Source organism: Penicillium waksmanii (genome assembly GCF_028829765.1).
Source record: "Penicillium waksmanii strain IBT 27052 chromosome Unknown utg000010l:1.0-3698451.0:1.0-3701458.0, whole genome shotgun sequence".
NCBI classification, from domain to species: domain Eukaryota; kingdom Fungi; phylum Ascomycota; class Eurotiomycetes; order Eurotiales; family Aspergillaceae; genus Penicillium; species Penicillium waksmanii.
In genome coordinates, this window is record NW_026643256.1 from 1,861,323 (window position 1) to 1,877,366 (window position 16,044).

The following is a 16,044-nucleotide window of genomic DNA, read 5'->3' on the forward strand; positions in this document are numbered from 1 at the left end:
AGTATAGGTTTCAACTGGTCAGAGATCCCTCACTATGAGCTCGAAACCGACCATCATCGGAACTATTTGATACCACGCTTAGATCTCTTTTTGCAAAGCGCGTGTGCCCTGGTTAACTGTGAATTCGAGCACATCCAAACTGCTCCTTGATCGCTTTTCCCCTTTCCTACCCTTTTTTTTTCCTTTTCGCCCTTTCCCGCCCTTTTCTTTCTCTTTCCTTCTCTTATCCCTCTCCTCTTTCTTTTCCCCCTTCTTCTCGATGTCCTTTTCTCTTCTTTCCTATCCACCCCCCACCACCATCAGTTTTGATGTTCTTGTTTCATTGATCTAATTTCCCCGACACTATCTTCTCCTCCAAACATTTGTGGTTTTATCCATCCAATCTGGTGTTCCATTCCCACACCCATCCACCTCCCACCTTTCCCCCCAATTTCTCTAAACCTCGTCAGCCCCGACCGACCACATCCAACATCCATCTCCACCTTCAACATCCAACACCATCCTCTCTATTATTTATTCACTCACCATCAGTGATTTTCCGCCAATTCGACTTATACCACAACCATGGCCACGGAAACTCCTGGGACGGGTGTCCCCAAAGAAGAAGCCCCGCCCGTCGAAGACACCAAGGCCGAAGGGCTGAACACCCGACGTGCCTCCACTACTAGGCGGTCGCGTCGAAAGAAGGATGAAGAGACAGCCAACACCCCGGATACAAAGGCAAAAAAGGAAAAGGAAAAGGAAACAAAAGAAAAAGAAAAGCCTACCCGCGCTCCTCGCCGTCCACGCGAAAAGTCCATGACCACCGCGGCAGCGCGCAAGAAGGCAAAATTAGAGCAACCGGATGAAGGCACGGTGGCTGGTGCAGCTACTTCGGCCACTGCAGACCCCCGGACCCCATCACAGAAGGCTGCTCCGGCTCCTTCTCCCCAACCTGCACCTGTTTCGACTCCAGCTTCAACTTCAACTCCAGCTCCAACTCCAGTTCCAGCACCGTCTCAAGCTCCTACACCTGTACCTGTACCAGTAACTGCACCTTCACCCACACCCGCAGCCGCAGCCACGCCAACACCCGCGGTGTCTGCTCCCCCACCCGCTGCTCCCCCCGCCCCGACACCGACATACTCCCCAAGTCCACACCCACCACCATCTGGCCCTGCTTATAACATTCACCAATCGTATCCGCCTCGGCCTCATTCACAACCCCCTCCTCCTCCTCCTCCTCAGCAAGCGCAGCCACCACCTCGAACCAGTGGTCAGAATTTTGACCCGATTCGCTCAGCTTTCGGCACCGCTTCTCCCGCGCCAGCTTATAGTCCCCCAACACATACCGTTTCGCCCCAAAGTAACTATCGTGCCAGCGCCTCGCCGGCAATTTCGAGTATCATCGACCCACCTACCCAAAGCTCACAACCGTCCTATCCACAACTTACTCGATCTACCTCTGGACATGTCTCGACCGTTTCCTCCCCGGCGCCGCCTGCCGTGGCTCCTGCACCCTCTCATCCTTCCCTAGCTCCGTCACCAATGCCTGTATCGTCACCGTCAAACGGTCCAGCTCCCGCGTCTCAGTCAATACCATCCAATTACCATGCATCATATACAGCTTCGGGTCAACGTCCACCGCTGTCCCAACCTCCCCAGTTGGAACTCTCCCCACCAGCCCTACAGCAGCAAACAGCTCAGTCGCTGCAACCCCCACGGCAACCCGAACCCCTGGTGCAAGCGTTTACCCCGCAGAAACCACAACAAGCCTCAGATGCCATGGATATTGACTCGAAGGAACAAGTCGCATCAAGCGCAAAGAAAGAGAAGGGTACCGCTACCGCGCCCTCTTCCAAGGCCCCATCACCAAAGCCGGGCCGCACAACCAAGGAAGCTCCTCCACTTCCTCAAGGTTCTGGGCTGATCACCACTGCCTTGTTCGGTGGCGCAGACGATTCCAAGTCACCGGATGCGCGCAGTACGCCAAACATCATTGTTCATGTTCCCCTCCAAAAGGGCAACCATATCGTGAACTTTGCGCAATTAGCAGAGGAGCAGTATGGATTCGCAGCATTGCATCCTCGCCTGGCTGCGCACAAAGAGCGCCTTGCACGTGTTGCTGCTGCGGGTGCTGCTCTCGAGCGCAATGACAAGGGCAAGTCTGCCGGAGAGAGCGCCGAGGAAGATCTGAGTCTCGATGTAGATCGCGATAGTGATATGGACGGAGACATTACTATGGGAGGAGCAGGAACCGGGACCAATGGTGCGCCCTCTGAAGCCAGTGATGGCAAGAAGAGGCGGCGGAAGAAGGTGGAGGAGTACGATCGAGACGACCCTTTCGTTGACGACACTGAGATGGCTTGGCAGGAACAAGCCGCTGCGAGTAAAGACGGATTCTTCGTGTACAGTGGCCCACTCGTGCCAGAGGGTGATAAAGTGCAGGTGGAACGGTTAGTTTTATTCATCTTTTTCCCAACTTAAGCCGCATACTAATCAACCACATAGTGCCGACGGAACAATCAAGCGTGGTCGTGGTCGTGGACGAGGCACAGGCCGAGGTAGAGCTTTGGCTTCACACCCCCATGTCCCCATCGCTGCAGCGGTACCCATATCCCAAGACACAGGCCTGCCCCTACGCGGCCCCGGTTCAAGAGGCGGTACCTCGCGCCGACCTCGCGGGTCCAAAAAAGCCGACGCTGAAAAGCACGGCGAACGCAATGGCACTACGGCATCGGCGACCCATGAAGGCCGCGGTGGTCGTGGAGGCGGGTCTGGTCGCGGCGGAAGCTCAAGTACCCGTGGTGGGAAATCGTCAGCGTCAACGCCTTCCACCCCTGCCCAGAATAATAATAATCCATCAGTGATGTCGATGATGGATCTCGCGCCTGCTCCGCCGAACTTGACTCCTAACCACAATTCTAATCTCGCTCCCACGCCGGGTCCTAGCCCGCTTGCTGGCCCGAGCTTGTCATGACAATAGACTGATTGTTTTTTTTTTTTTTTCTGTGATTGAAGATTTCGTTCTCCTCCTCGTCTTGCTCTCTCTCTACTTTATGGAGTTTATTCTCATGTGAATCTGTGTGTGTTGCACTTCATTCCGGTGTCGGTGTAGGCGTCAGTATGGAAAGAATGGTTGTACGTTGTTTCTCTCGTGACTGATCTCAGACTTGCTGTTTGCTTGCTTGCTTGCGTGGTTTCTTTTTGTCTTTGTTTCGTTCGAGAGCCTTGTTTTGCTGTTATGCGTGTGAATCTGTATCTATACTCGTACATTTTTAAATGTTTTTATCTGTGGTTATGGTTTTGATCCCTGTTCGTGGGGTATGAATGCATCGACATCGCGTCTTCTGGGAAAGAACTTGAATGATATCAGTGGAGCCTCAGGCTGCATCCTGATGTAAATCTTTTACTGGTGGCTAAGTTAAGTTTCGTACTACAGCAAATGCCAGTGTGCCCAATATTAGTAGCATGGCTCCGGGCAGAGAAACCTTGGAACTTTGGCATGCGTATGGATGGATTGGATACTAGTAGATAGTTACTAGTACTAGATGGTCTTTTGTACTTCAATTCAAGTTCCAAGGTTCAGGTTGAAGCTAAGACATGACCGGGAGTTAGAGTTTACAGATACTAGTACTCGGTAGGGTAACCATCACGGTACTATATACTCATACTCATACTCGTAGAAGAAGAAGAAATAAAATAACCAGATTTAATATGAAATTGAAGTATCATCAGATCAGAGCTTGCACATATGTACGCCGTATCATGCAGGGGGAAAGGAAACAAATCACAAGTCCAAGATCGCCCGTTGTCATTTGGTCGGTCGTTGCCAGGATGAAGGGAAGGGAAGGTCATTGAGAAGGAAGGCGAAGGCGGAGGGGAACCAGAACCAGAACCGGGGGCAAAAAAAGAGGGATGGCCAGGAATAGAGTTGGGGAATAGAATGGAAGAGAAGAGAAGGCAGGATGAGGGGAAGAAAGAACCAGACAGACAAGAAAAGAAAATAAACATAGAGAATTCAAAATGAGGTTGGCTGGGGAAGTGAATGGATGAAACAGTGTGCTTGCCTTTAGCTCCGCTTGGCCTTGATTCCGAATCCGATCGACGCGGGGTTGGGATAAAACAACCTCTCTCACAAGATGGCCAAGATGAAGTTGACAAAAACAAGGCAAGGCAAAGAAAGTAAGTGGTAGAAGACATGGGTTCGATGTGGGCTAATGCAGCTCGAAGGCGCAGTGTGAATATCATATTCATGCATATGCAAAAAGCATCTGAGATGGCCGGACATCGCGAGAAATCATTTCAAACATGGCATATCGGCATCCCTGACTCGTGTCGGTATTTTTTGTGTTTTTTTCGGTGTTGGTTCCGCTTTTCTAAGGCACTCAGGATGTTGCACCTGGCATACCATACCCAGGGTATCCACGATAGTTTCCACCTGCGGAGACTGGTGGGGGTGGAGGCGGACCGGTTGGCGGGGGAGTCGCGCGGATGGGCAATGTAGCTGGGTTCAAGTTTGTGCGGGACTTGGTGTTGTGTGAGCTTGCGGAGCGCGGGCTCATGAAGGGTCGCGAAGGTGCGTCGACGGCTGAGACGGGGTCGCCTAGATGCTGGCGGCTGGGGCGGCGGGATCGGTGATCGCTGTCGTCTTTTGTTTCCAGGGACAGGTGCTCCAATGATGGTGGTGGTGGAGACTTCGCGGAGTTGGTGCGGGACGAGTAGCTTTGAGGCTGATGGCCGTAGTAGCGGTTGGGCATGGGGAACTCGTTGCCAATGTTGAGTGGGATTTCACCCGAAGAAGGATGTTGTTGGTAGGGTGATTGTTGTTGGTAAGGTGATTGCTGTGGCTGTGGGGCGCGGACTGTCTTGCTGATGGGAGGGGGAGGAGGCTTGGAGATTGGTGCCGGAATTGGTGCTGGGGCTGGGGGTGCCGCTGCTGGTATAGGAACAGTAGATGAGGTGGTCGGAGTGGGAGCTTGAGTGTCCTTGAGAGACTTCGGCGCAGGGGGGCTGTAAGTAGGACTTGCGATTGTGACGTTCCATCATACTGATGGCCCATTCTTGCAGGTCGACTGGCGTACGCTTTGCCGCTTGTAGGAAAGCATCCTTGTCCTATATCCGAAAGCGTTAGTCACGGTGATACCCAAGGGTCTAGGTGCATTCTCAACGTACATAAAGCTCTCGCGGAGTTGGGCGTTCCTCAGACTTTTTCAGTAGACACTTGCCAACAAAGTCGTGCAGGATGGGCGGGAAAGCATCACTCTTGGGCAGCTTAGGAGCAGTCTCGTGAACGATTTGCTGAAGCAGATCCAAAATACCCATTGGGCCGGCACTGGCTCGGTCTCCGGCCGCAGATTCTGAAGTATCAAATGGGAATCGTCCAACGGCCAGTTCCATGACGGTTAAACCAACACTCCACACATCTGAGCGGACGGTATAGGCCCCTCCCTGAATACGCTCCGGGGCCATGTAGGTCGACGTTCCAACAAAGGTATCGGCGATGGAGTTGACAGTTTCCGTAGCGACACCAAAATCACACAGCTTGATGTTTCCGCGAGAGTTGACTAGGATGTTGGAAGGTTTGATATCGCGATGCATGATACGGTGAACTTCATACAGATAGACCAGACCAGCAAGAACGGATTCTGTAATTTTGCCCAGCACATCAACTCGAACGGGGCCGAAGTTCTTTGAGATATGGTCGAGAGATCTGTGTGCCACAATGTTAGCCGCCAGGAGGGGTCATCAACGGGACAGGCTCCCCGCCTAGAAACTTACCCGCAGTCCATATATTCCATACACAGGACGATGTCTCGGGCCTCGTTCTGGAAGGCACCATAGAAGGTCACAATATTGTTGGAATTGCAGTCGTGTCCCACTCGAAGTTCTCGGAGAATTTGTTTTCGCACGTTTTCTTTGGCATCAACTCGAATGATCTGGTAGACGAGCAATTATTTAGCTTGGAGTTGGACAAATTGACAGCGGACAAGAAAAAAAAAACGAATTCAAGACACTCACCTTTCGGGCCATGATCACCTTGGTTGATGCGTGCATCACCTTGGAGACTGTGCCTCCATTACCGGCTCCCAGTTCTTTCAACGTCACCAGGTCCTCACTTCGGAGATCGAGTCGGAACTCCAGGCCAATTTCCAGGGTATCTGTACGAGTGCCCTCTGAGTTACCGACCGCCCCGGGAACTTGGGCATCACCGTCGGAGGCATTTGCGGCGGCGGGCTTGGGGGTCGCATTGAGGGCAAGACCTTTGACGTTCTTGCGTTTCAACGTCCGGGCCTTGAACTGGTCGGCCATGGCTGTTTGAACGGAAGATTATGACAAGTCGAGGGGTCGACAAAGAAGGTGGGGGAGAAAAGGGAGAGAAGTCGGCTCAGCGCAAGACCGACCGCGCTGATGGGAGAGGGAGAAGCAGAAGCGCGAACTAGCGGCGGGGAACCCGATATCACCTTAAGATGTGTGCTTGGCGGCGCTGATTGGGCCTTGCGGGCGCATCGACTGGACCAACAACACCGAGAGGATGGACAGCTGGCGCCAAAAATAGTCAAAAGGGAAGAGGGATGTGCAGGATCACAGGGGGGGGGGCGGTAGACTTTGCTAATATGTCTTTCCTACGTTGAAGACTTTACTGTTACTTTGAAACACAGGTGTTCCCTGCTTCTCCACTGGTCTTTACCCCATAGGAGCTGTTCCTCGGAAGGAAAATCCCTCTTTGTGAGGAGTGGATTGGGGGTTGGAAACATTCACAAAAAATATCCAATATAGAACAAATAATATTAACAGTTAAGGTACCAAAGGGCAGCTAGCCAGGAACAGTACTGCATAGGAAATCGACAAGGCAGGATCCGACTCGACCATGCAATGCAGTAAGATTCAGGCACCGATTGGGATTGCCTTGGGTGAATGCCCAGCACGTGATCTAGTAAAATGTGGCGCAAATGCTGACATAATTGGGACTAACCAAATTAGTAGAGGTGTCAGCCACTCCACACTAGCCACAAGTACCGGCCAGTCGTAGGTTTCCCTGCCTTCGCGCGCTCTGCTCTGCTCTGCTCTCATTTTCTCTTTCAATTCCCTCCAACCCACTCCCATTACTTCGCCTTTCTGAATCGGGCACTGCCGGGTGCCGGATTTGCGCTATCGTCCTCTTCATCTTCAAACCTTTGGTCCTTGTTCGCTTTCCACTAGGAATAAGGATCGCTACCGACCAGCCACCATGAGTCTCCGCGACTTGGTCGATGGCGAGGCCATGAGGGATGATGACGAGAATGACGCGGATGTCGCTGAACATTATGAAGGCGATGAAGGTGAGGTCCGCGAGGGCGCCGGGACCGTGAACCACTACAATGACTCGAGTGAGGAAGATGAAGAAGAGGACGATGACGAAGAGGCTGCTCGCGCCGTGAGTTGGAGCTCGAACCCCATGAAAGATGCATGCGCGCTAACAATCAATTTATGCGATAGGTTCGTGAAGGATTCATCGTCGACGAAGATGAAGAGATCGAAGACCGCCGTCGTCACCACAGGGGCAAGCGATCACGCCCTCGGGAAGAGGAACATCTCGACGAGGATGATCTGGAGCTGATCGGTGAACATGTACCTGGGCTGAGCCGTGGTCAACCTTCTGAGGTATGCGCTTGTTTAACAATTCACTATGCGTCTTTGGGAAACCCTCGAAGGGTACTGTGGGTACATTTACTGACACGGCCATTGTCTACCGATTAACAGAATAAATTCAAACGCCTCAAACGCAGAAAAGACCGTGATAGTCACCAACCATCCCAAGGTGTTGATGCCATCTTCAATTCGGACGAGGAGGAGGAACCGGAACCTTACAAACATGCTGGGCCCCGTCGAGGCGGGCACGACGAGTTTGACGACTTTATTGAAGAGGACACATTTTCGGATGAAGAGGGTCAGCGTGAACGAGACGACCTGGAAGTTGCGCCTCCATCCAGAGCACATGTACCCGGTCTGGGTGCTACCGAAGGCGCCGGCCTAGACGAAAATGCCCTGGAGGACCTTCGTGCAGCATTTGGCGATGGTACAGAATACAGATTCGCCCTCGACATTGAAGAACAGGAGGAGGAGGACAAAGTGACCGAGTCGCGAAAGATCAATATGACCGATGTCTTCGAACCCTCGGAGCTAGCGGAAAGAATGTTGACGGAGGAGGACAACGAGATCCGTCTCCTAGATGAGCCCGAACGCCATCAACTTTCACGCAAGCCATACCGCCATGTGGTGCTTTCGGAGGACCAATTCAGAGAGGAAGCGGTCTGGATCTCGAATTTGATGCTGCTCAAGAAGCGCATGGACCCGGAACTGCGTGAGCCCTTCCAACGATCGGTGGCCAAGATGCTCGAATTCTTGATTACAGATGACTATGAAGTTCCGTTCATTTTCCAACACCGGAAGGATTACATGATCCACGCTGTGAAGGAGACTCTGAATGGAGAGGATCCCGCGGATGAGTCGGCACAATACCATGTTCGTGCTGAAAAGCTCCTGAACATGACAGACTTATGGGACATCTTCGAATACGACCTCAAGTTCCGCTCGTTCATCGACAGACGCTCCACAATCCAAAAAACCTATGAAAATCTGCAAAGTCTTTTCAATGTTAGTGACAGCATTGTGGAGGATCTTTCGGTTTCGGCGACCACCGTCGAGGAGCTGCAGGACGTGCAAGAGTATATGCATTTCCAATATGCCTCTCAAATCCATGACGCATCGACCGTGAATAGCGAAACCAATGGCGAAACCCAACGACGCAAGACGACCGGCAAGACCATCTTTGAACGAGTTCGAAATGGCAAGGCATATGGGTTGGTGCGTGCCTTTGGCATAACTGCCGACGCCTTTGCACAAAATGCCTCCAAAGAGGGTCGTCGTCAATACACAGAAGACCCCACCGAGGGCCCAGACGAGCTGGCCGATCAATTTGTGGATACCAATTTCACAAGCGGCTCTCATGTTCTGAAAGCCGCCAAATCTATGCTTGCTGAGGAAATCTCTTGCAGCGCTAAAATGCGCAAGGTCATTCGACAAGCATACTACATGAACGGTGTGGTTGATTGTTTCCGCACAGAGAAGGGTCTGCGCCGAATTGACGAACAGCATCCTTACTACGAATTCAAATATTTGCGGAACCAGCAACTCAGTGATATTGCTCGTCAGCCGGAAATGTTCTTGCGCATGCTGAAGGCTGAGGAGGAAGGCCTTGTGGAAGTTCGTGTGCGCTTCGAGAATTTCAATCAATTCCGCCAGAGACTCTACACCGACATCGAATCTGACAACTACTCAGAAGTTGCCGACGCTTGGAACCGCCTCCGCCGCGAAGTGTTGGATATGGCCTTGGTCAAACTGGAGCGCCTTATCAACCGCAGTGTCAAAGAAAACATCCGTCAAGAGTGTGAGAACCACGTTGCCAGAGAGTGCCGCGAGGCATTCTCTCAACGATTGGACCAATCTCCTTATAAACCCAAGGGTATGGTTCTGGGCACAGTGCCCCGGATCATTGCACTCTCCTGCGGAAGCGGTGTTGTGGGTAGAGATCCTATCCACTGGGCCTACGTCGAGGAAGATGGTCGTGTGCTAGAAAATGGAAAATTTTCAGACTTGTCGGTTGGCGACCAAAACCGTGGTGTCAATGATGGCGCCGATGTGGCAGCGTTTTTGGATTTGGTGGAGAGACGAAAGCCAGATGTTATCGGAGTGTCCGGTATGACACCGGAGACTCGTCGTCTCTACAAGCTTCTGTCTGAGCTCGTTGAGTTGAAGGATATCCGTGGTGCATTTTACACAGATGACCGTGATGAAGAGATCAGTGATCCTTTGGAGGTGGTTATTGTCAATGATGAGGTCGCTCGCCTTTACCACCAAAGCCCAAGGGCCCGCCAAGATAACCCAGGGTTCGGACCATTAACACATTACTGTGTCGCTTTGGCTCGATATCTGCAATCCCCCCTGAAAGAGTATGCCTCACTCGGTCGCGACATTGTGTCTATTCAATTTAAACCCGGTCAGCAGTTGGTGACAGAAGAACTGCTGCTCAAGCAGCTGGAGACAGCCCTAGTTGACATGGTCAACTTGGTGGGAGTGGACCTCAATGAGGCCGTTCACGACACAGCAAGCGCCAATCTTCTACCTTATGTATGTGGACTTGGGCCCCGTAAGGCAGCCCATCTTCTCAAGGTCGTCAACATGAACGGAGGCAACGTGAACAACCGAATGGACCTGCTGGGTGTCGGTGAAAACATTCAGTACCCTGCGATGGGCATCAAGGTATGGAACAACTGCGCTAGCTTTGTGTTCATTGACTATGAAAATGCCGATCCGGACGCCGACCCTCTTGACAACACTCGTGTGCATCCCGAAGACTACGATATCGCGCGCAAGATGGCTGCCGATGCTTTGGAGCTGGATGAGGAAGATATCAAGGCCGAGACCGACGAGAACGGCACTGGTGCCATTGTTCGGAAGTTATTCCGCGACGAGCAACAAGATCGCGTCAACGACTTGATCCTGGAGGAGTATGCGGAGCAGCTTGAGAAGAACCTCAACCAGCGGAAGCGTGCAACTCTTGAAACCATTCGTGCAGAATTGCAACAACCGTATGAGGAGCTGCGAAAACAATTTGTCTTCCTCAGCAGCGACGACATCTTTACCATGCTCACAGGCGAGACGGCAGAATCGCTGCACGCTGGCATGGTGGTTCCTATTGCGATCAAGCGGGTGTTCGAAGATCACATTGATGCCAAACTAGACTGTGGAGTCGATGCGCTGGTCGCAGAGACCGAACTCGGCGTGCCCCACGATCTTCCAGTGCGCAACGCCTATGCGCCGCATCAAACAGTTCCGGCTAAGATCTTGTTCCTTAACCGCAAGAACTTCACCTGCAATGTGTCCCTGCATGAAGATCAAGTCAGCCATCCCTCTTATCGCAACCCGGACCGCGGCTACGGCGATTGGGATGATCAGCAGGAACGTGCCGACAAGGATGCTATGCAAGAGAAGACACAGCAGGGTGGACAAGCCATGCGTGTGATTAAGCATCCCCTCTTCCATCCATTCAACTCCACCCAAGCAGAGGAGTACTTGGGCTCTCGCGCTCGTGGCGAGGTCATTATTCGTCCATCATCCCGTGGCCACGACCACCTTGCTGTTACATGGAAGGTGGCACACGGTGTCTATCAACATATTGACGTACTGGAGTTGGATAAGGAGAATGAGTTCTCCGTGGGCCGTGTTCTGAAGGTTGGAGGCAAATATACCTACAGTGATCTTGACGACCTGATCGTCAACCATGTCAAGGCGATGGCCCGCAAGGTCGAGGAGATGACGCTGAATGAGAAATTCCAAGATGGCAGCAAGGCCGAGACCGGTATGATTCCATTCTACTTCAACTATACTTTCCATCCGCAGGGAGAATCTTGAACTAACAATAACAAATTCGACAGACCAATGGCTCGAGACTTACACCAAGGCTAACCCGCGTCGTTCCGCCTATGCATTCTGCACCAACCCTAAATACCCCGGCTACTTCTACCTTTGCTTCAAGGCGGGTGAGAACTCGCGACTCCAGAACTGGCTAGTCAAGGTGATTCCTCAGGGCTACGAGCTTCAGAAGAATCCCTATCCCGACATGCAGGCCCTCTGCAATGGCTTCAAGTTGATGTTTAGCAACATGCAGAGTCGGGTCAGGAGGTGAGCGCAGATGCTCGTCTGTATAGTGTACTATCTACGTTTTCTTTTTTTGCAATCTTCTTCATTCATTCATCCAAGGAAAAGCGGATCAAAAAACAAAATCTGGGCATTGCATTTGAGTTCCATGTGCCGATTCTTCTTTACCTTTGCCTCTTTTTATTTTAATTTGATACACCTGTTGGCCGTTGGGGGAATATGGGCATTGTGTAACCATTCTTCGAGTTACAATGGATACAAATTTCCAGCATCAGCCTGATGTGCAGTAGAAAACAAGGTGGATCCAAGGGATCCCTACCATTTCCCAAATTCCCGTACCAGCCTTGTAAGACATGCCCAGCCTAGGCAGCGGACAATGACATCGTCAGGGACCATGTGAAGTGTGATTCCTCGGCCTCGGGTGATTTGCATTTGAGTTGGTCTTTTGCCCCGCCAAAAGGGGAGTTATCGTATTCCCCCCGGATTTCACGGATTGTTTTTGTTTTTGTTTTTGTTTTTGTTCTTGTTTTTGTTTCTGTTTCTCTGCGATCAAAGACAAATGAAAAAGACTTGAGCAACTGTGTCCTTCTTGTCCGGCATTGTCTCTTTCGCCCCCCCTTCAGCCGCAACTCCACCGGACCGCGACGGCCCTCATCGTCATAAGGCTGACACCTCAACATACTCTTTCCTGTTTCTGCAACCACCTCTGACTCTGGGCACCATGGCTGCAATGGAAGAGCTGGAGATCCATAGCAAGGTGAGTTATACTGATTCAGATCCCCCATTGCTCCCCTCTAGAGCGTTCTAGTTATGCTAATCTAACCAACCTGGTTTCCCACAGTCCTATTTCGTGCGCTGGGTCAACGTGGGCGCAGGCCACACCATCTCATGGAGTATTCAACCACATAAGAAGTCGGTCAACTTTGGCATCTTCAAGCATCCCGGCCAGTCGAACTCCCTCGGCTCTCACCTCCCCTCCGACTCCCACAGCACCGATTCCAACGAGAACCTCCCCGCAACCGCAACCGCGAACTCCGGGTCCCGCAATCAACAATCCACCGTTATCGACAAGCTTACAGGCATCGGCCTCAAGTCTATCAAATGGATCGGGAAGTGCGAGGCCGACAAGATTTCTCAAGGGACATACGATGTGCCCACGAATGAGGCTGGGAACTACGCGCTGGTCTTCGACAACACCTTCTCTAAACAAATCTCTAAGACCGTCACCCTCGTTCTCCTGACCTATCCGACCGGTCTACAACCGCATGGTTCCGCACCACCTTCGATCGCTCGCGCCGCGACCAGTGGCTCGACCGAATCCCTGTCGCAGCCCAAGACACGGCGTCGTGGGAACAGCCGATCGACCCTGAGCGCGCAGACCGCAGTTACCTCCACGTCAACCGTACACACGGGTCAGCTGCAAAAGCGCCGGCGTAAGCGACACCAGGGCTGGGCACGTCGGTTTTTCTCTTTGGACTTCACATCATGCACTCTGTCATACTACCATGATCCGAATTCGTCAGCATTACGAGGCGCCATCCCACTTTCATTGGCGGCCGTAGCGACCAACGACAAGTCCCGTGAGATCTCCATTGACTCCGGAACGGAGATCTGGCATCTCCGCGCCAGCAATGACCAAGACTTCGTCTCTTGGAAAGGCGCTCTAGAGAAGGCTTCTGTTCCGGAGACACCCAAAGGGAATGGAATTTCTCATCTTGGCGGTCCTCCTGAACTGCGCATATCTCTCCCCGACCAACCCTCTCCGGCGGAGGAACAAGAATGGACTCAGGTGGAAAGCCTTGTTGGCAAAGTATCTGGCTCGCGTGATGCCGTGCGTCGCCTTGCTAGAGATACGGATCCCAAGTACCTGACGACTCCAGCGCCCGCTGCTTCGGAGCGCACCCGTGGCCGATCTCCAAGCCCTCAACCGGCATCTGCAAGTGAAACTCCCAGTGGTGACCGTGATCCGAGACGGCCTTTCTGGAAGCGCAAGACTAGTGGAACTTCCAATGCTAGTGGTAAGCGTCCACCGGGACCGGAGCAGTCAAATTCGAGTTCTTCTCAGCTGGTGGTGCCTACCGGCAAGCCTGCCAGTATTGCCAGTCATGCTGATGGAATGGACGAGATCCACGACCATCTGATGGCTGTTCTACGCGATTTGGATAATGTTGTGACGGAATTCTCTACTCTTCTCTCTGAGAGCAGACAGCGCCGACACCCACCCCGCTCGACGGTCTCGATGGCCCCTCGTCGGAGTATGGAGTCTGAGGACTTGGAATTCTTCGATGCCAATGATGGAGGTGCTAATTCCCCGCTCCTTACAATCCAAGACAGTGACGAAGAAGGAGAAAATGGAGAACGACCGGACACCGCTACCGAGCAAGTCGATGATGCTCCCTCAGATAGTGACGAGGACGACGAATCGACAGCTCCTCAGGATAGTAGCAATGCCTCTCCATTGTTCCCAGTCAAACCCAAATCATTGTCTCCCCTTCCGTTGGATGCCGTCCGTCGTCGTCAAAACATCTTAGCCCCGACAGTCCTACCCCCCCAGTCTGATCGGATTCCTGCGCAAGAACGTCGGCAAAGATCTATCCACGATATCCATGCCAGTTTCCGCGAACGAGCCCCTTTCCCTGCTGCAGCGCGCAGCCGAGATTGTCGAGTACTCATCGATGCTGGACAAAGCTGCTCAGATCTCCGATAGCACTGAACGATTGATGTACGTCACGGCGTTTGCTCTATCCTCTCTATCCAGCAATCGAGTCCGAGAACGATCTATCCGCAAACCCTTCAACCCTATGCTCGGCGAAACCTACGAACTCGTCCGCGAAGACCAAGGCTTCCGCTTCATCGCCGAAAAGGTCTCCCACCGCCCAGTCCAACTGGCCTACCAAGCCGACAGTCGCGAATGGAGCCTCTCCCAATCACCCATGCCAAGCCAAAAGTTCTGGGGCAAGTCCGCAGAAATCACAACCGAAGGTCGAGTGCGCATCACCCTCCATGCCACAGGCGAGCGCTTCAGCTGGATAGTAGCAACATCCTTTCTACGCAACATCATCGCCGGCGAGAAATACGTCGAGCCAGTCGGCGAATTGACAGTCGCAAATGAAACCACCGGCCAACGAACAATCACCACCTTCAAAGCTGGCGGCATGTTCTCCGGCCGCAGTGAAGAAGTCTCCACTCGAGCCGTGGACTCGTACAACAAACCACTCTCCCTGGGTCTAACGGGGTCCTGGCCAACAGCGCTATCTCTCACCCGCGATGGATCAACACCATCCGGTAAACCAATTTGGTCCGCAGGACCCCTCGTCCCCAGCGCGCCCAAGCACTATGGCCTAACAGCCTTCGCCGCGTCCCTGAACGAAATTACCCCCGTGGAAGAGAATCACCTCCCATCCACGGACTCGCGTCTCCGTCCTGATCAGCGCGCTTTGGAAGAAGGCGACCTCGATAAAGCTGAGGAAGTCAAGGTCCAGCTGGAAGAAGGTCAGCGTGCCCGCCGTCGCGAGATGGAGGATGCTGGCGAGGCTTGGATTCCGCGCTGGTTTACGCGGGTTAGTGATGATGCTGATGGGGAGGTTGTTTGGAGGCTTAAGGGTGGTAAGGATGGGTATTGGGATGAGCGGGCTAGGGGGAATTGGTCTAGTGTTGTGCCTGTTTTTGAGACTAATTAGACACTAGATAGACACTAGACTCCCTACTAGTACTAGTGGTGATGGTGGTGGTGGTGTTAGCGTATTAGGTACTAGTATATGGGCTGATTTCGATTTCGATTTCGATTTCGATTTCGATTCCATTCAAGTTTTCGGTCTTTCTTTATTCTCTACTTTATACTATTCCCCTCTCCTCATTTTTTCCTCATTTTTGGTTCTTCGTGTTCACTTTGGTTTTCTTGTTCGTATGGACTTAGAACTTCCAATAGAGTTGGATGAAGCGTTTGAGTTCCCTCTTCGAGTTAGGAACTCCGTTCTAGAGATATGGTGTCAATTAAATTGCATCTAGCATTTTTCAATCTATGTCTGTATTACTAGGAGTATTTGGATTATGCAAGTTGCACTAGAGAGGAACATAATTGTTTAGGTTTTCGAGTGATATATACTACCTGGGCAGGGCCCTGGAGTCACGATTAGCATGAATTCGGCACACAGGGAGTAATAATTGTGTGATGAGCCCTGCAGTAAAGACTTTATAATACTACTAGTAGAACATCAGAGGCTTCGGGTTTTATATATTCAGTAATGGATTGTGCGTATTTGATCCACTGTAAACAACTTCCAAGGTTTCAAACTTGAACATCAAACTTCAGCTCAAGTGGCCAAAAACTTAAACAGAACGCAAGGATATAAATACTTCGTGATT

General features: G+C 52.0%; 4 protein-coding genes across 4 annotated transcripts; 3 read left to right on the top strand and 1 right to left on the bottom strand.

Annotated features, from left to right (window-relative positions):
- Positions 1-564: 564 nt before the first annotated feature.
- N7481_012666 (uncharacterized protein) lies at positions 565-2,959 on the top strand (the record flags this gene model as incomplete). The annotated part of the gene is made up of 2 exons (XM_057271885.1): positions 565-2,435; positions 2,491-2,959. 2 exons carry the CDS (start codon positions 565-567, stop codon positions 2,957-2,959), a joined length of 2,340 nt encoding a protein of 779 aa, XP_057116073.1.
- A 1,408-nt stretch (positions 2,960-4,367) lies between these two features.
- ste7 (MAP kinase kinase Ste7) lies at positions 4,368-6,291 on the bottom strand (the record flags this gene model as incomplete). Its single annotated transcript, XM_057271886.1, has 5 exons — positions 4,368-4,918; positions 5,031-5,094; positions 5,155-5,692; positions 5,761-5,918; positions 6,001-6,291. 5 exons carry the CDS (start codon positions 6,289-6,291, stop codon positions 4,368-4,370), a joined length of 1,602 nt encoding a protein of 533 aa, XP_057116074.1.
- Positions 6,292-7,210: 919 nt separating this feature from the next.
- spt6 (chromatin-remodeling histone chaperone SPT6) lies at positions 7,211-11,707 on the top strand (the record flags this gene model as incomplete). The annotated part of the gene is made up of 4 exons (XM_057271887.1): positions 7,211-7,396; positions 7,459-7,623; positions 7,723-11,380; positions 11,457-11,707. The coding sequence occupies 4 exons, from the start codon at positions 7,211-7,213 to the stop codon at positions 11,705-11,707; spliced, it is 4,260 nt and encodes a 1,419-aa protein (XP_057116075.1).
- Positions 11,708-12,400: 693 nt separating this feature from the next.
- N7481_012669 (oxysterol-binding protein related protein OSH3) lies at positions 12,401-15,359 on the top strand (the record flags this gene model as incomplete). The annotated part of the gene is made up of 3 exons (XM_057271888.1): positions 12,401-12,436; positions 12,521-14,185; positions 14,220-15,359. 3 exons carry the CDS (start codon positions 12,401-12,403, stop codon positions 15,357-15,359), a joined length of 2,841 nt encoding a protein of 946 aa, XP_057116076.1.
- Between the last annotated feature and the right edge of the window lie 685 nt (positions 15,360-16,044).